Genomic DNA, 20,565 nt, shown 5'->3' with positions numbered 1-20,565 from the left:
GTGATTGATTGCAAATTACATGTAAAGAACCTAAGTCTGCATCATCTAGAGTTTGCATATAGCATCTAGTGACTGAACTAGATAATTAACCAAGTTTTCACTGGAGCATTTTTATTTATTTTTTGGTTTATTTACTATGAATAAATAGATGTATATTAAAATATACAGTAGTTATCCTATTTTTTGTTAAATATTTCTTACAACTTTGTCATGATAAACTGTGTATTAGTGGTCCAACTGACACTAGATCAGTCACATTCATATAAAAACAACTGATAATGAAACAAATGAAAAATGAAAAAATTTATATGTTATGAATTTTGATGCTCCTCATCAAACCACTTATTTACCTCCAGAAAATATGACATCACAACTTGAGCCAATTTGTCCATTTCTCCTCTCATTTAATATTGGTAATTTGTTGTTTCTTCATGCGTCACATGATTTGACAAGCATGACATATCCATATATCATATAGGAGATCTGAACACCTTGATAACAGAGAGAGTTTGAGCCACTGCAATTCAATAGCATGCAAATATGTTCTTTCACAATTTAAAATTTACTTTAAAAATAACCTTTCCAGAATGGAAAAGGCACTTCCTATTTCCTGTTCAAGCGTTCTGGATATTATAGGTGGAGATTCTAACTGTATATCATTGATATAGAACAAGAGACAGAGCTTAATAAAGTTGTGTCCTGTGAATTGCAGTGATTTACTGTAGTATGCCATTTCAGTATGGTGGTTCTCTTTGTTTTTGCTCTCTCTCTCTTTCTTTCTCTGTTTGTAATTCACCTTGCGATTCAACTTAAGGGCTTTGTTTTTTATTGCTCAAACACACACACACACACACACACACACACACACACACACACACACACACACACACACACACGCACACACACACACACACACACACACACACACACGCACACACGCACACACACAGTGTCCTCTCACATTGGCCGCTCTTTTATGTCTTTAACCATATATATTTCTGTAGAATAGCTTCAGTTTTTCAGCTGATCTCTTCCACTGTACTGCAAATCACAATAAAGACCCAATAAAATCGAAATTGCTTTTAGTCAAGAATGTTTTGAGTCAGTGTCTATTAGTTTTGAGATCATTTAAATGCCAGTGTACTCCTGAAAGTTATAAAAAGATACAGTTTACACTTTATCTCCTTGAAAACAAAACAAAATATATTGACAACTCATCTCACATTCATGGGTGTGTCCAGATTTGTTGTCCAATAAAATGCTGTTTAGAATGAGAATGTTCGGTTACACTTTATTTCAAGGTGACGAAAATAAGTAAGTACTGAGTAATATTAATTAACCACATTTACTTACTAGAGTTACGGTTAGGGTTCGGTTTAGGGTTAGCTACTTGTAATTATGCATAATTTACTGTTATTACTATAGTAAATACATGTAGTAATTTAGAAATGTGTAACTACGTCACCTTAAAATAAAGGGTTACCGAATGCTCACTCCTTAATTATGAATAAAACCTCTCTTTGATTAGCAATATCAAGTAGCAAGTCAATATCAAGTAGCAAGTCACTGTCAGTGTGTGCAAAACGATCACTTCTAATTTTGAAAGTGTCTTGCGTCACTGTGGCTGTGACGTAAAAGTCAAGTCACCTTTATTTATAAAGTGCTTTTTACAATACAGATTGTATCAAAGCAGCTTCACAGTGATAACATGAAAATAATACAACAAAGTTTGTATCTAGAAGAAAATTGCGTCATTGTCCACCCTAAGTAAGGCAGATCAATAATATTGTTGAATATTAAATGTCCCCAACTAAGAAAGCCAAAAGCCAAGGCGACAGTGGCAAGGAACCTAAACTACATCAAGGTGACAGAATGGAGAAAAAACCTTGGGAGAAACCAGGATCAGTCGGGGACCAGTTCTCCTCTGGCCAATGAGCGAACAGTGTATGATTCAGGCAGCATTACAGGTCAGAAGTCAGATTGGATCAGAACAATCAGATTATTATCCAGTTCCATCTGGGCGGAAGTCGGAGTCATCACGCCGGTATGGAGACGGGTTTGTTGAGGATCAGTGCCGATGGCTGTCGTGTCGATGAGGCCTTCACAGGGCTGATGAGGCTGGCACTTCAGGGATGCGTCATGGATGGGTCCAGGCGCAGGTCCACCATCTGATCTGTATACGGCCCGGATCCGGCTGACTTCAGTAAACCTCGCAATAAACAGAAAGACTAACATTAGCGTAGATGCCATTCTTCTTATGATGTAACGAGTACATCAGGTGTTATGGGAAGTTCCGGTTGACCTAATCTATGCAGCCTAATAATCATTTAACTGATTTGAATAATAGAAATGTAATGTTCTATATGAATGCCAGGTAAAAGAGATGCGTTTTTAGTCTAGATTTAAACTGACAGAGTGTGTCTGCTTCCCGGACAATGTTAGGAAGACTGTTCCAAAGTTTAGGTGCTAAATAGGAGAAGGATCTAACACCAGCAGTCGATTTTGAAATTCTGGGTATTATCAACTGGCCAGAATTTTGAGATTGCAGTAGACTTGAAGGACTATAATGTGTTAAGAGCTCGCTCAAGTAGACCTAAAAGGAACGAGCCTTTCATTATGTCCTGGCCAAGGTCAGATTATGACATTGGCATGCCTTGGGCATTTGGGCACAGATGTTTGCACCATCTGCACACTGGAAGCGTGCTGCGTAGTGTGACGCCACACAGCACAACTAGATTGTGACAGTATAATCCACAAGTCTGGCTTGCATCATTCTGCACTTGCTGTGTGGAAGAGCATCTTTGATTGTGATGGCAACTGTCCAAGCTATTATGCACTGCATAATCATAATAATTTCATAATTTTTGCAGCCCATCAGTGCCCCTGCTGGTCTTTGGCCTGGAAAAATGAATACAACCCAGGCTCATTGGAAAAATATTCCTGTGCTAAGTTGCTGCTTGCACGTTTTTGCGACGCTTTCAAAGCAAAATGTCCAGTGAGTGGCACGAAAAGCATTATTTTACATTTTGATATCGCTTCTTTCTGCTTCTTGTTTTGATGTGTTTCGATCAGGAGATTCAGTATTCTTTCAGAAGATGTGTAATAGCACCCCCTACCGTATAACCAGAGCCGCCTTAACCTAATGTTAGGCCCCGGGGCTGAGAGGTTTTGTAGGCCCCCCATCCCCTCAATTTAAAGAGTCTCATTTAAAAAAAGTGTAATAGCCTATCTATAGGTAATCTACATCACAAAATGCATTAGTTTCTTTCGAGACCTACAACAGTGATTTTTTTTAAATATTGTTTTTCATTTTAATATTGTTATTAACATATCACTGAGCACATAAACACAAGACACTTTATTTAACAACCACACACAGCAACTAAATTTCAACTTTATGCAAATGAGAAGCGATTTTCGCGAGCGACGACCAATAGGAAAGAAGCCTTTCAGTGGAGCTCAGCTCCCGTCACCGTCTCGAGTGAAATTGCATGTGAATCGGCAAGACCGAAGAGTTCAAGGGCGATTTCACTGTTTTATATGATTTGACTGTAACTAACCACAAACATGGATATAATAAAATGATGCATGGAAAAGAAACTGTCGACAGTCAGTCTCAGTGAGTTTAATTCATACATTTATAGTTCGAGTGTCGTAGTTTTATGATGCAAGTTTAGCACTGCTGCAGTTCATTTTACAGTGCATTATGTTGACTATTAGGGACAAGAAAATGTATTAGCCTATTTGTCAAATTCGGATGACGTTTTAGTAATTGATGACAGTATGAGTGAGTTTAATTTGTAGATTGATCGATCGTTAATCTAGTAAATGATTTAATCCCTGAACACTGCTGTGTGTAATATAAAAACACTCTCCCAACAGCATACTGTTTCTTTTGAGCCTAATTCCTAGTCAAATTAAAATGATATAGTTGTATATCACTTGTGGTGGTGTTTTGTATAGATGTGGCCAGACGAGCAGTCTCGCCTCATTCGCGCCGCGGGACCTCTAGACGCGCGTAAACGCGTCTTTACAACACTGAAATCACTCGCGCCAGACGCTCTATTCGCGTTTGGTGTGAACGCACCTTAACAATAACATTAGAGCGACAGCACTACCAACGCCCACAAGCGACTAGCGACATACAGCGACAAAATCTGACAAGTTAAAACAATAGGCTATGACCTTTTCAGCTCATCATGAACCTGAACATGGGAGGCCCCTGAACTTGGGAGGCCCCTGGGCTTCAGCCCAGGTAAGCCCGTGCATTAAGGCGGCCTTGCGTATAACAGTGAAAACATGGAAACATGGTGTTAAGGTCCTTGCACACTGAGTCCGAAATTTTTGTATGCGCTTTTTCGTATTTTTTCGTCATTGTCGAATTGAATTATCAAATCCCTTCTCAAAATGCTTGCTACGGATGCGAAAAACGCAGAAAATCGAACCCGATCTGAATTTTTTTTATGATGGACGAAAGTTTCTAAGGCAGTGTGTAAACGTGATTGACACAACGTGAGGTCGTATTTATTTTTTAACATGCAAAAATGGGTCTATGGGTCTGGGGTCTGGGGTGACGGGATGGGGGGCTTCTATGATATCAGACAGCGTAGCCTATAATAAAAGATAATGAATTTCAAACCTGAACCAAACATATTTTTATTCAAAGATCAACAGTCTGTCATTATTCTTTAGTCTGCCACAAAAAACAACAACATTAAAATCATGAACTCAAATGTCATTGTGAAAAGAAAAAAAAACAATGACTGTTGTAAGTAACAGTGCATAAATCAGACCTTTCAGTATAGCCTAACGCTAATAAGCTTAAACGAAGTTTTGCAGTGCCGCGAACAATCAATCACAATCAATCACTCCTTTACGCGTGCAGCACTGTCCTCACGGCTGCAGCAACTTGCGCTCTAATAATAGGCAAAATAGGCTACAGAATATTTCGTTCTGTATTGACAGGTGCAATATTTGAAAATCGATCATATATATATATTTTTATTACATTTATATCTGCATTTATGTAAAAACTTAAACTTTCAAACATCAAAATGTCATTTATTAATATGTTTTCATGTCAAAATGACATACAAACACCTTTTCCTATTCTATTTTGCCTGGAAACGCTTCCAACACGCTTGCGTGTCGCGTGAAAAATAGGCGTCGGTTCTATTTCTAGCATGCACGCGTTTTCCGCGCGGCTCGAGGCGCGCCTGAGACGCACGTGTCTCGCAGGCAGTGTGTGCAAGCCGAAATAAAAACGGACACGCCACGCAGCCAGTGTGTCGCCGACCTCAACCTCCGCAGACAGTTTTAATGTTTATAAGACAATAACTACTCAAGATTTTGCTTTAGTATAATTTTCGGGACAATTAGGGCCAGATTCGGGATTCGGGACAACAGTTTAGATTTCGGGACTGTCCTGAATTTTTCGGGACGTCTGGTCACCCTACTAGCAAAGCATCAAATTGAGCCACTGACATCCTGAAGTAAATTTTAATTCGCTCTGGATAATCCCGCAGCTCCTTGATAAGGAGGTGGAACTCTCCTTCCTCGCTACGCAATATCAGGATTGGATGGACCAATATTTCTTTTTCTCTTTTTAAGAAGAGAGAGGACAACAAAATCATCCTCACTGCTTGAAGACTCCATTTTGTATTGTTTTGCGATTTTTTCGCAACGATTTCATTAATTCGCGTCGGACCCAGTGTGCAAGGTTTCCATGAAATATGAGGATGAATATTAGGATGATGAATATGAAAAAACGCATACGAAAATTTCGGACTTAGTGTTCAAGGACCTTAAAGGTGCAGTCTGTAAGAATGACAGCTAGTGGTCGAAATAGGTACTGCAGTCCAAATTCAAAATATCAGAGATCGTTGTTTCCCCCACCCCAGCCTCCTCAGACTCGACGCTCACGTGGGTTGCCTGTTTGAGGACACACAACAGGAACGAGAGCAATTGACAATGAAAGCCGAGGAGACTTACACACTATAAGTTGATGAGTTGATTTATCCACGTTTTAATATGCTCTCGTTCATTAAGATTTTTAGATGGATATCATCGAGGCTTTTTAGGTCGGGTAGGATCTGCAATCTCTGACACAGTTAGTTTGCTGGCCATCCCGGGGTGTCGAAATACTATTGGGTGAACTGGCAGTGGGCGAGATCACACAGACCAAAACAAAAACCGACAGACAACACGGAACGTGTAAAATAACTGGCTGTAGAAGTGTTTTTCAGAGAAACGAGTATGTGAACTCAGCATGTTTCCTAAATATCTGCAAACACATTATGGTATTTTTATGCTTTAGTAGAGTAAAAAAGTTACTTACAGCACCTTCAAGTCTGAATTATTCAAAAGCCTACCCCTGTAATCCCAATGTACGTGGAAAGGAATACAAGTTGTTGGTGTTTTACTGTCACTAGTGTTCAATTCAGCTGGAAACTGCAATGAATTGTATGTAAAGTCACGTATTTAAAGTTTTGCAAAAATGTAGGTAGAAGCACGTTTTTTCCAATGAGTCTATGTTGCCCAAATATCTAAACTTCCTGTTAATGTCAACGAAGGAAGGCTATGCTTGTCATGCTATTTCTAGCTGACTTGAAAGAAGACAACCTTTCTGCCTCCAACCGCAAAATATCCAAGATGAGTCATTTTGTTCCCCGTTTCTGAACGTATGAAGGTTTCAGTAACCAAATCTCACTTATGAGAAAGTAATTAAACGCCAGGTAGTGGTTCGTCTCAAGGGACAGCTCTTGAAGTTCTGTAGATGATCTGTAAAACTGTAATTATCATTATCCAGTCTCTGAACCCCCAAACCACACTGCACTCATCTCTCCAATTCCACTACACCATCAGAGAAATAGCCACAGCCAGCTGGTATTAAGGTCATTATGTTTCATTTTCGGAGGGGAATGGCTGTCCAGCGCCCATGTTCCTGGACACACACCACACAAATCAATAAGCTCATCCAAGGTCACAAAATGGGCCTTACGTAAACCGGCTTCATTAGTAATCATTACACAAAGCAATATGTGTGGAAATTGAACACATTCATTAATGAGGCTTAAAATAGACTCTCGTTATGTAAACTGTGTGTGTCTGGCGTTCTTCTGAGGGAGTGTCTGTGGACTTGCCAGGTAAGAATGAGGATGGATGATTATATTGTAAGATGATTTATGCGCTTAATTAGAGCGAGCGCATTCGGGGCGATTGACAATAAATTCTCATGTTTTTTTGAGGACGAGGCTCTGACAGTGACGGGACAGTGAGGGACGTGAGCAGGCTTTATGATGTAAATAAACTCTCTGTTGCAAAGCTAAGCTGCTCTGCTGTCTATTGCTTACTTAGACAGCTAAAAGGTAGCATGCTAGCCGAACTGGAAAAGAGATTTGTTGTGCGAATGAGAGATGCAACTCACAATTAATTTCAAATAACGGTCTACAATAGCATGTTACAACTTAAGCCTAAGCTATACTTAAGTTTTGATGTGAATACTTAGCGTGTCTGTGCTATTTCTCTCCAGAGGTTATGAGTGATTAATATGTCTTTGCACTGGTTTAAACTAAGAGTGTGTGTATCTCTTAACCCTCTCACTCAGGCATATAATGCTATTGAGTCTTCAGTAGTTTGTTTGACTCATCTGTTTGGTCAGCTTTTTGACAAACTGATTAGTGCAAAAAAATCAAGGCTCATGTGCAAGTTAGGTAGAAAAATTTGGCTATACGCCTATTATGTTGATGATGAAGTTTAATGTCTTGCACACTGAACACACACACCCTACGCGTAACCAGCGTATAATTCCACACCCTAACATTTTATATTTTACTGAACATTTTTTCTAATTAGACCCCTTTAATTATTTGTCTTATTTGATTTATTTGGTCAATTTCCAATTGTTTTTATTATTCTGACCTGTGATACGGCTGCATTTCTTTGTATGAAAGGTGCTATACAAATTGTTTTATTATCTTATATTTATTTTATTTCCTTTTTTTATAGTCGATTAATCTCTTCATCTTCCATCTGCCACCTTGGATGAATATTCACGGCAATTTGTATATTACTTTGGCTAGTGTATATGCTTTTTTTAATTAGACCATTTCAATCACACTGAACATTTTTTTATTATTATTATTATTATTAATGAATATTTATATAATTCTATTATTTTTCTCAAACTTATTATTTTCCTTTTTTGCTTTTTACTGTTTAATTAAATTAGACCGTTTTAATCAGACTGAACATTTTCTACTATATTTTTGTAAAAAAAAAATTCTCAACCTTAATTGTGTTGCTTTTTATTATTGTATTATTTATTTGGTTAATTTCCTGTATTTTTTTTATTATTCTGATCTGTGATACACTAGCTGCAATATACAGTATGTCTGACAGGTGCCATACAAATACATTTTATTATTATTTACGTTTATTTTTTTATAGTCGACATTCTCTTCATCCGCCACCTTGGATGTTTTTTTCTTTCACAGAGCTTATAACAATGGAATTGCTTTATGCACAAATTATATATTGGCGAAAATGAGATGTCTTAGAAGCATCAGAGCTGTACAGCAGGAAGAGAAAGTCTTATTACATGTCTGGTTCCTCAAAGACATCTCAAAGACTATTTCTAAGGTTGGCTTGTTCTGTTGGCAAGACTTGTGACATTAATTTGATGGCTTCTAGGAGGATTTAAAGAAAAGTAAACCAATTCCATACTATTGATCAAATGTTCTCCAGATATAATCCTTTTCTGTTCCATCTAGCTATTTTACAAAGCTGGCATTGACTTTTCAAACTGTCACTCACACCCTTTTTCAGGTCGTGCCCTGCTGCGGTTGAATGGAGAGAAGCTGGAGAGGATGGGTATAATCCAGGAGACGCTGAGACAGGAGGTCCTGCAGCAGGTCCTACAGCTTCAGGTCAGAGAGGAGGTGCGCAACCTACAGCTGCTCAGCAGAGGTGAGACTCCAGCACCTGGAACAGACACAACCTAAACAATATTACTGCGGTTGACATTAAAGGATGGCCCATGTGAGACAGAGACTCATTCAAAAGTTGCACGAAGCACAACCCAACTTCCCTAACAATAGTAATGCAATTTATTTATAGTGTGCACTTCCAACAAACACAAGTGGATTCAGAGAACAGAGAGATTATTTTTTTTACTAAAAGTATATATTATATTATATTATATTATATTATATTATATTATATTATATTATATTATATTATATTATATTATATTATATTATATTAATCACTCTTCAGAGGAAGTGAATGAGAGGTGCAACTCTTGGCTAACAACATTATAGGCTATATATATATATTGGCACCATTTTAATTAGACTGTTTTTTTTATATAAATATTTGTATTATATTTTAAATTTTCATGCAATAATTCAATTTAATTTGGTTAGGGTTTTTTAAAGTAATAAATTAATTATCAGCCATTCACAAATATAATATAATATAATATAATATAATATAATATAATATAATATAATATAATATAATATAATATAATATAATATAATTAGTGCTGTCAAATCGATTAATCACGATTAACCACATCAAACATAAAATGATTTGTTTACATAATATGTGTATGTACAGTATATTATTATATTTATATATTGTATATACACACAGACACATATATAATATATATAAATACAATAATATATATACACACACATTATGTAAACAAATAATTTTATGTTTGATGTGACTAATCGTGATTAATTGATTTGACAGCACTAATGAATTATAATAATAGAATAGAATAGAATAGAATAGAAATCAGCCAATCAAATTCGAAGACCAGAAATCACTGTTGTATAATATCCCATTAGTTAATGCATTAATTAACATTAACTAACAATTAGCAATACATTGGTTACTGTATTTATTAAACTTTGTTTATGAAATTAGCATTAACTGACATTAAGAAATGCTTTAGAAGTATTTTTTCATCGTCAGTTCATGTTAACCAATGTCGTTAACTAATGTTAACAAAAGAAACCTTAGTGAAAAGTGCTACCAACATAATACACTGTATATCCATGTTTTAACAGTCTTTTGGGATGCAAGTCTTTTTTGGGATACAAAAACTCTACGTGTCTCTTTGTTTGAAGCTCACTTAAATCCAACTTTCAAAGTTTCAAAGGACAACCTGTAGTTAAAGACACAAAGTATCAGGGTCTCCTCGGAGCGAGACGCGTCCTCAGAACTCCCGCCTCAGCAAGTGTCAAACCCCAGTGTACCCCACATTAACAAGGAGAGGGAATTAGAGACCACTTAAACGCTGTGTCAGGGAATTCTACCAACAGCTTAGGGGGCAAATTTAATTTAACAGTTCACCAAGTCCTGGCCTCCGTGCTGTGATAAAGGAATCTAATTGAGCCACCCAATGGAAAAATCCTCACCTGAGGTTCAAACAGAGGACTCGTGTGGGGGTTCAAACAGGTGAAGGGTGTTTGAGAGAGGAGGACGGTCGAATAGAAGTCCCGCCAAAGCTGATTAGTTGGTTTCTGATAGTTGACATCACCTGTCAGTGCGAGTTAAATCTGTCTCCTGGGGACCGTTGGGCTGGCATGGCTGGAGGACACAGCTTGTGCGAGTTTATTCTTAGACGCGTCTCTCTGCCAGCAGGGTTTCCAGCGGATGTCTAAAGAGAGGCCGTCTATAGCGGCCTGTCATTTTTGATTCAGTGGGCATGACTGAAAATATGAAATATTGATCGGGTGAAAGACTAGACAACCACTCTGGCCATAAAAGGGTCTTGATCTACGTTTTGGATGATGTCGATGTAAATTAACTGAAGGGGCAAGTGTTTTTGGTGTTGATGTAGGAGGTTTTTTGTGCTTCTTAATTCTTGAGAATTAAAGGGATAGTTCAACCCAAAACTAAAATGCGGTCATCATTTACACACCCTCATGTCGTTCCAAACCTGAATGACTTTATTTCTTCCGTGGAACAGAAAATTAGCGAATTCTCGATGAGTCTGAACTAGGGATGCACCGATCCACATTTTTTTACTTCCGATCCGATCCCGATACCTGAATTTGGATATCGGCCGATACCGATACTATTCCGATACCAGAGCTGTGTTTGCTTTAATATTATTATTATCATTATTGTTTATTTTATATGATGCTGAAATAAACTTCTCTCAACAGGCAAGTAATGATATGTTATGTACGTAGCCTATGTATGCATGCATTTATGTCCCAAAAGGCAACTTGAGGTAAGTAAGTTATAAGGTCAGAAAAGGAAGTCAGAAAAACAGGAAATCCTGTTAACAGGAAAAATCCCATTTTGAAAACAAATATGCAACTGGGGGTTTCAAATTGGTTGTCATGTCAATATTTATTACATTCCCAAAATGTCAAATACTTGCATCTTGAAATATAAGAAAAGTGCAAGGGTAAAAATCTTACACACACACTATCTGAAGGGTGATCCTCGCTCCGATGCAGTAAATGCTCGATCAACATCAGCATCGTGCAAACAGACAAGCGGATTTTGCCTCAGACGCGCGTCGATTTCGCTTCAAACTTTTGCTTTTTACGCACGTAAATTTTTCTCTGGACGCGCGAATGGATTCAAAATATTCAAACGTCCAACTAGACGCGGTAGACGCGAATTTGACGCGCTATTCGCGTTTGGTGTGAACGCACAGTAACGTGGTGCTTTTTTAAATGTTTGATTGCGTTCGTTGTGTTGTATGACGCGAGGCAGCTTCAAAGGACTCTGAATTACACCTTTGCAAACATTGCATTTTGCTGTCTTGCTCTGCGGTGTTTCCAGTGTTAAGTATTTCCACACAGCGGACGTTGTTGGCTAGCCGCAAACCGTGGAATGGATTTCCTGAGCGGGAGCGTGTCTCATAACTCTGTGTCTCATTGAGCCGCGCCTCCGTTCAGGAAATCCATTCCACAGTTTGCAGCCAGCTAGCAGACTCGCCCGCGGGAATCACTTTTGGAGTCATTTCAGCAGACGTTAAAGCGAGCGCAGACATGACTCATGGATATCGGAAATCTCCGCAGGTTGGATCGGGAAAATCCGATACGTGAATTACGCTGGTATCGGGTCCGATACCGATACTGGATCGGATCGGCCCCATCCCTAGTCTGAACCAATGAGATGTGATTTTCATACCCATGATGTAAACAAAACCAGCATGTTGCTAACCAATCGTAATATTGCCTTCCGTGATTAATCATAACACCCCGTACGGTGCATTGTGATGTCATGAAAGCATCCATCCTCTGAAAACATGAAAAATAAATGTCAAATTTTGTCAATATATGCTTGTTTTGTAAGTTGATAGTGAGTGTTCAGTCGGTGGCTAATGCTTTAAATGCACTGCGTTCGGCTAATCTTCTAGGAGCACTTGACGTGGAATATTTTGCTAAACTTATTAATGACTACCACCGAAACAAGATGGTTGTGGACATTAATGTTGCAAATCTTGAACAATATTTGGGCATCGACACAATATGAAATTGTCATGACTGTGTTAAAATTAACTTTGCTACTATAGCTGTGTTGATCACTATTAATCTGGCCACATATCCATGCAGGAAAATTCTTTCACAAATGTCTTTTTTATATAAACTTGGGCAGTTTGTTATTTATTGTTATTATTGATATTTTGTTGGATGATTCTGCTACATGGATTGCTACATGTGTAGCCCTTATCCAATGACACACTTCTCAGACTGACTGCTAAGCAGAAAAGGTTGAACATATATTTTCCCTATAGATATCGGTTTGGACTTGGTGTGTGCCCAATTTGGTGTAATTACCATGGATTTTACGGTATGTTTGCTAGGTGATTTTGTTTTGGAACCTTCAGAAAACTTTTCAGAATTGGCTTTACTGACTCTATTGAAATCCAACAAATCATAGATAAAGGTTTTTCAATGGAGAATGTGAAAATAACAAGAACTAATTTTGGAAAATTTGCTCATTCTGACTCATTTTGCCAGCAAGGTCACAAATATGTCCTGATTAGCTTTTTTAGCAGCTTTTTTCCTTTGCCAGGTCATTGGAGATTTAGCAGGAAAGTGGAGTGAGAGATGTGAGGGAAGAGGTTCGGGACACACCTCGGCTCTTTATATGTCCTGAACCTTTATATGTCTTGAACCTGAGCTCTTTACAGTATATGTCCTGAACACGACTGCACACTAACAAAACAGCTCCTTTTATACATTTAGCAAAAGTCTAAAGTATATATCAATGTATATATATATATATATATCAGTAAGGGTAATAGCTTTCTGTCCCCTGCCCAATAATTTAGCATTGTTTATTAATGATCAACATGGACTTATCTTGCTCTCTCTGTTAAAGCTCATAACGCTCACATGAGTGATTCGGAGGCTTAGATTGACCTTTCAGTCCAATTGCTATCTGGTAGTTATGCTCTGAAATGTTGCCTCTGTACTCTTCTAAATTGCTTTGTTCTTTTGGTTCCAAGGCCAAGTAATTCAGCCCTCTTCATCCCTTCCTCAAACCGAAGCAATTTAGCCGAGAGCGAGGCAGATTCTCCCAACACTATAATTGCTGTTTCTATTGAAACACCAAACCTTATTACTCTTCTCCAAATTACCACCCAATCGCCCCATTGTATTGGACTTAAAGAGAAAAACATGTGATCCACTGCTTCATCATAGCAAACAATGCAATCATTTGCTCCTGTTAACAAAACAAGTCAGTTGGATGGAAAAGGCTCTCATTGTCGTGTTTGAGATGTCACTCGCTGCCTTCGGGACTCCTCATGTGTATTTAAACACTAATATTGCGTAGACGTTTTTCCTGAAAAGGGTTCGTACATATTAATGCATGTTTTCATGAATCTTTTACGTGCGTTGCTGTGCACTTTGCTTGTATGCCATTTAGGAGAACTGTTAAATCGAAAGGCTTTAATGTTTCATTTCATACCAGGAAATGAAGATCTGGGAAATGTCATTGTACTACTTTGAAGACATTTTAAACGCAATAGGAAATGTACAATTGTTTATCGTTAAGCAGGATAGATTTCGTGATGTTCAGTGAAATGATGAGTCTTCAACAAGCCAATTAAATGTTGATGTAGCAAACACTGTGAACCTGATGGGAAGTCTCTGAGAGCGACCCACACAAACTCCCTGAGACATCCGCTAGCGTAATCAGCTTGTCTCTTCCATATGCCTGTTTCCATCAGGAGAGCATCCTGAGGCTCTTCCCAACATCTGCTACAAGCTTCTCTATCCACATTTTCAGCTTGTTTCTTTCTTTTTTAAAACATTCAGACAAAAACAAAACTTGTCATTTATGACAACCCTGTGTTATTTCAAAATGACTCTTTCTACAGCACAGCATTTTAATATATCAGATAAATATAAATATGATATATAATTTAAATAGAATATATAAGGTTACACTTTATTTTATAGTTTATTTGTTTCAGTGTAATTATACATTTAAGTACTGAGTAATAATAATGAACTGCATGTACTTTAGTGTCACGGCCGGCTCGCAAGCCGCGACAAAGAAGGAGACAACACGTTGGATAATGATCAAAAGGAATAACATTTATTAAAGTAAGAATAATTAAATCAGCTCCAACACAGGTGTAACTCCTCAGTCATCAATGACGTCACTCACCCTAACGCCATCCTGCAAACCAAACAAAGGAAAACAAATATAACCCATACTGGGTTCATAACTATAGGATTAGAGTTTGTTTAAGGGTTAGTTGCATGCATGTTATTATGTGTAATTTATAGTTATTCAATTCAAATTCAAATTCAAAAAACTTTATTATCTATCAACCAGTGATAGAAAATTGTCTTAGGTTAAACGGATCATATATACACAGTACATTGTTACTACAGTACAGTACATCTACAACTACATGTAACGTGTAACAAGGACATAAAATAAATATAAGCCTGGTTTCACAGACAGGGCTTAGATTAAGCCAGGACTAAGCCTTAGTTAAATTAAGATATTTAAATAGCGTTTATTACTTGCTATTATATACATGCTACTGAAAAAACTACCTTTCTACTGAAATCGGGTTGTTTGGAAGTAGTGGGTCAGTATCTTAACTCCTCCCCTTCTCCCTTTCTCTGGTCTCTCTCTTTCCATTGTAAGTGTTGGGCGTCAGTAATCAGGTGTCTTCATCAGAGACATGCTGCAGATAACACACATTCACCAATCATTCGGACTTTCAGCAGCTTTGGCACTGTGTCATTTGATGTCGCAGCAGCACAAGCCATTCCACCTGTTCCTTTCCTCAAATGCGTTTGTCTCTGATTGTCCATTGTTCGGTGACTTGAATTGGTCGTTCCATCATACTTTTATTTTTTTTAAGTTTCATTTTCGTATGTTCTTTCTCGTCAGATTGAACAAGACTATCATTGATTGCCCAGGCCCGGAAGAAACGCATCTCTAAATTGCAATCGGCTTTTTTTAACAATCCCTAAAAACTGATTGCCTTCCAAAAAAAATAAAAATAAATAAATAAATCATGCAGGTTTTCCTGTCAGCTGCTACAGTGTTATAATGTATTCTGATGTGATTCATTTTCTCTAGTCCTTTTTGTTTCTGCCCTTGATGAAAAGATCCTTCCTGCATTTTTGCTGGTGACAGATAAGAAATATAGCAAACCATGATGTTCTTGAGAATTATGTTGATTGCTACCGTTAGACAACCTCCACTCAAACAACATCTGGCCGGTCTGTCTCACTTCCAGTATGAATGATGGCTTGCTGCACATCTGAATGTTAAGAATTTGGGGTTTTTGAAGCATTTTTTAGTTTGAAAAGTACACACTAGTCAAATTACAATTTGAACAATATTTGTGCAAATCCATACCAGTTTTTTGCTCTTTTTTAAAATCTAATGAGACAAATGGCAGCCTGTCACTAATGTAGCTAGTGCAATGCTGTACTTGGTGAGTTTACTACATTACAAGAACCTTAGTGAACTGGTTATGTGATGCAAACGTCAAAATGTATCTTGCACTAAAAGTTGTTGGTGTTTTACTCTCACTAGAGTTCATTTCAGCTGGAAAATGCAGGGAATTGTATGTATAGGTATGAGTTTTGCAAAAATGTAGGTACAGGTGTCTTTTTCCAATGAGTTTATGTTGGAAGGAATGGAAGTCAGTTAAACGTAAAATCGGTTCAATGAGACTGAAACCCTTTTTAGGGTAATTTTAGCAAAAGAAGCAATACAGCTACCACTCAGATACCATTGTTGTCTGATATTGTAGAGTTCATGTGATCTGAAGTATGTTATTGAAACATAATTTTGTCAGACAATAGATATTAGCTGTATTTGTATTAGTAATAGGCACTTTTGATTAAATTAAACTTTGAATCCTTTGTGACTCGGTGATTTGTGATTCGATGGAATCAAACTGGCCAAGTCACATAATTTCAGAAAATTTAAGTCATCGAAATTTCAGTGGTTTGACACTAGAGGCTGTTGATCTCAAGGTAAACCCTTAACCCTTAAATGTAGGAATGTTTTGCCAATCGCTATTACATATTCGGCTCTTTAGGGACCCGGATCTACATCTAACACGGATGGATCTCTACCTGTCGCGAATATAAAACTCTCCTGATAGTAGAGTAATAATTACAGAAGAATAAAATAAAGCATATTTTGTTAACTTTCGGAGCTTGTAAGGGTTCAGTTTGAGCAGATGTTTTATAACATCATCACTGTCCTCGTCAGAGCTCATTTTCCAGTATATTCAGCATCTGGCTCATATTCGCCATCTAAAACATATTCTCAAAACTATCGTTTTTTCAACTTCTTCAAAATCAATATTTTGATCACTGACAGCTTCTTCATCAGATCCAGCATCAAGTGACAGTGACACTTTTATTTGATTGAGTTTAGTCCTTGCTCTGCAGTAAATCACTGAGCCATTTCAAGCTTTGCTGATGATTCTTCCTATTATTTTGTTTTCTGCCTCAGTTACTATGAATGAAACGTCACTTTATCATTGTGTATCAGACATTGTCACTTTTCTTTTCTTGTTATATTGTTTATAATGAATTGATTAAGGAATTCTAAGAAGGTTGATGTGTAACTTACAAAAATGAATGAGGAGGAGGGTAGTGAATGACGTCCCGGGTCAATAAAGACCTGAGGTATGCTTTTAAGGGTTATCCGTTCTCAAGCGGTTTGTCCTGGTATGTGTCTTAAACGCTTCAGAGTTATTGGTTCAATTGATTCAGAGTTTCAAAAAGCTCAGTTCACTATTTTGTATGGCCTATTGTCTACATATAAAATGGCTGCCAGCCAAGTGAACCTTCATATATTTGCAAATCTGAATGGCTTTCTTTCTTTTTCTGTGAAACATAAAGGAGATATTTTGAAGAATGTTGGTAACCAAGCGGTTTTGGTTACCATTGACCTCAATTGTATGAAAATTCTTCAAAACATCTTTAATGTTCCACAGAAGAAAGAACGTCATGCAGGTTAGGAAGACATCAGGGTGAGTAAATGATTAAAGAATTTTCATTTTTGGGTGAACTATCCCTATAAGGAGACTTTGGAGACACTGTAAATATCCTATAATGTTGCACACACAGATATTAGTTAAGTAGGTTTTTTTTTCATTAGATTTGACTTTTTTCACCCTGTACTTTCTGGTATTAAATGAAACTCTTATACATGCTCCCTTGGGATTGTGGACAAATAAAGGTATCTTAAAATAAATGTTATTTATTGGCATCAAAGAACCTTTAAAATCCATAAAGTCTTTCCATAGCAACAAATGTTCTTTATAGAGGAAAAGGGTTCTTTAGATTAATGTTCACACCAAAAAAAAAAGCTATTTTGAGAACTATTCACTGAAAGGTTCTTCAATTGCCATTTTATTTTTAAGTGTACCTTAGTAACAGCCTTCACGTCTGAAATGTGCACATGATGCATGGTTATAAATGGGGGTGTTTTTAAGGCTTTGAATATCTCCCTGATAAAATGCTCATTCAAGTCCAGAGGGATCTTATAGATGAGAAGGTAAAGTTTGAGATAGTGAGTAAATGTCTAACAACAGAGGTTCTGTGATGCACATCCCTTCTCTACATGTTATTTCCTGCAATCACATGAATAATTTATGCTCTTTTTCATTCTCCGGTCTCTTTTCTCTCTTCACAGCTTCCTTCGGCAACATTTCTTAGCTCACTATCCTTTTGGCAGCTCTCTCGTCTTCCCGGCGGATACAAGAGGCCTTGTTCCTGCTACAGACAGACAGTCAGAGAGAGAGAGAGAATCTGCCTGGCGGTGGAGCTGTAGAGGAGACTGTTAACTCCACACCAATTTAACAGACAGGACCATCTTTTTATGCAAGACTGGATGGGGTTTCAAAGACTCAAAAGGACAAAGTCGGACTCTAAACCTGTAATATAGTGATAAGATTCAAATCTCACGTCATCTCTACAAAACCTAGACAACCAAGCAGAGCTCTGTCAGACAAGAGTAAGGACTTGGATTGGATCAAGACCTCTCAAGAAGTTGATCTCAGATCCAAATCTCAGATCATGATAAGGGAGCGAGTTGTTTGATAGCCCTGCTCTTTTGACCCAGCATCACTTGCTCAGAATGGACGTAGATGCAGTGCTGAATAAATCCTGTTTCTACAAGTGTGGGAACAACAGACAATTCCTCCTCCTACCTCTCACAATAGATTGTATCATTCCATTTGCAGATGTAAGAAAGAGAATAACATGTAGAATAGGGCATGAAGTTTGATTATCCAACATTTCCCCATTCCTGACTTCTACACAACAGACTAAAGGGATGTTCACACTGACAAAAACAATGATAACATGATCAGAAACTGGATATTAATGACAATTTGTTTAAAAATGAACATTGAATGTTAATTATATCAGATGTGCACACTAAAAAACCGACCACCATTTTTATTTCCTTCTCAGGATGTTCTTTTGCTTTCTATGTTGTTCCTGCTGTTACCTTCATGAATGCACTAAGTTATATTTTTTATTTCAGTGTCATGTTGAAATCTTGCACACAATGTAGATGTTCAGGTTTTCTCCTAATATATCAAAGAATCTGAATATGAATATACCTTTACTCTAGGAGTTACAATATGTGTCTAGATCATTGTCACTCATAGAAGTCCCAGTTGTCCTCCTTTACAAAGCAATAATGTAAGGCGCTGCCACATGTCTGCATGGCTAGACCTGTTTTTAGAGTAGCTACCTTACAATCAGAATCTTTAGGTCTGCAACAAACTACGCAATCAAATGCTTCTAGATTCTAGCTCAATTTGGTGTCTCGTTCTAAGATGAAGCCATTCGTAACTCTGCAAGTATATTCAGTTTTTTTTCTTTCAGGTGAACTATTGTAATGACAGAGCGGTAGATTGAAGAGAACACCAAATAGTTGTTGGGTTTCATTGGATCAGTCATTGGGGTATTTAACCATGTTGGTTTTTGTTGGTTCAGTATGAACATGGCAGTTGTGTTTCCGAACATACTAAATCCAAAAGTCAACTTTAAATGATTGAAATGTTGCTGGCTGTGTGAACTAGCCTTTTGAGTAATGAGGTTTGTTATCATCAAGAACGCAAGAAGGCATGCTAAGTATTTTCTATATTTCCATTGGTATGATAAATTACCTTTTTTGGAGAGAATAAACTGTAATTCTTTCCATTTTGTGATTTTGCCATTAGTTTGGTGAAATCCTGAATGCTCAATTGAACTTCACTGTGATGCAGTAGCATGTTTGTTTAGGAGGCTCGAATGTTTGTCTATGTTTAAAGAACAGGGCTGAGTTACAGTAAAATCTAATTTTCACAAAGCAGTTGGAATTATCTGATGTGTGATTATCTGATGCTCATGACACCAGTCATTGTTCAATGCCTTTTCACAATGTACTCAAAACTGACGGAAATCTGGCCAGTTGACTCAAACCAGTTCAGTTCATCCAGGTTAAAAGTGTTTATGTGGGACTGACAGGCCGGAATTCTCTCTGAAATTGATTTGACATCATAAAAGATGGTTCTCCTGAGTGTTTTGCTGATTCCTGCATCCTGACACACAAGCATTTTTTCTCTCCAGACAAGCAATGGGTTTCTTTTCAATTTTGTTATGCAAAAATGAGGGGAAATTAACATCGGTTATGTAATGACCTGCTACCAACATGATTATACAAGACATGGTGTGGCAAAGACAGATGTATATGTGTGTTTTGGAATAAACTTTTAAAAAATAAAGATTTTTCGTATGGAAATTTTCTCTTTCACAATTGATTGAAACAATTATAGTATGGTCATCCAAATGCAAATTTAACTGTGTTAAATATATATATATATATATATATATATATATAAAAAATGCATCTAAATTTTAAATCTAAACATAAATCTTAAATATAAATGTATACTACTGTTCGAAATTTTAAAACATGTTTTTGGAGTCTCTTATGCTCACCAAGGCTACATTTCTTCGATCAAATCATTAATTGTCTGATTTCATCTGTGTTTTACATGTTTTGTCTTAGTTTGAGTTTTCCTTTGTT

The 20,565-nt window shown here is 37.2% G+C and overlaps 1 protein-coding gene across 1 annotated transcript in view; it reads left to right on the top strand.

Annotated features, from left to right (window-relative positions):
* The window catches only part of samd10b (sterile alpha motif domain containing 10b), a 79,364-nt gene extending 59,012 nt beyond the window's left edge, over positions 1-20,352 (top strand). The window contains exons 5-6 of the mRNA XM_082145300.1: positions 8,827-8,967; positions 18,178-20,352. Of these exons, the coding sequence (XP_082001426.1) occupies positions 8,827-8,967; positions 18,178-18,200 (164 nt within the window). The 3' untranslated portion in view covers positions 18,201-20,352. The remainder of the gene's footprint in view (positions 1-8,826; positions 8,968-18,177) is intronic.
* The last annotated feature ends 213 nt before the right edge of the window (positions 20,353-20,565 follow it).

The sequence above is a fragment of the Leuciscus leuciscus genome (assembly GCF_965113295.1).
Source record: "Leuciscus leuciscus genome assembly, chromosome: 18".
NCBI classification, from domain to species: Eukaryota; Metazoa; Chordata; class Actinopteri; order Cypriniformes; family Leuciscidae; genus Leuciscus; species Leuciscus leuciscus.
Note: the sequence above shows the minus strand (reverse complement) of the source record. Positions and strands in the feature narration are given on the sequence as shown.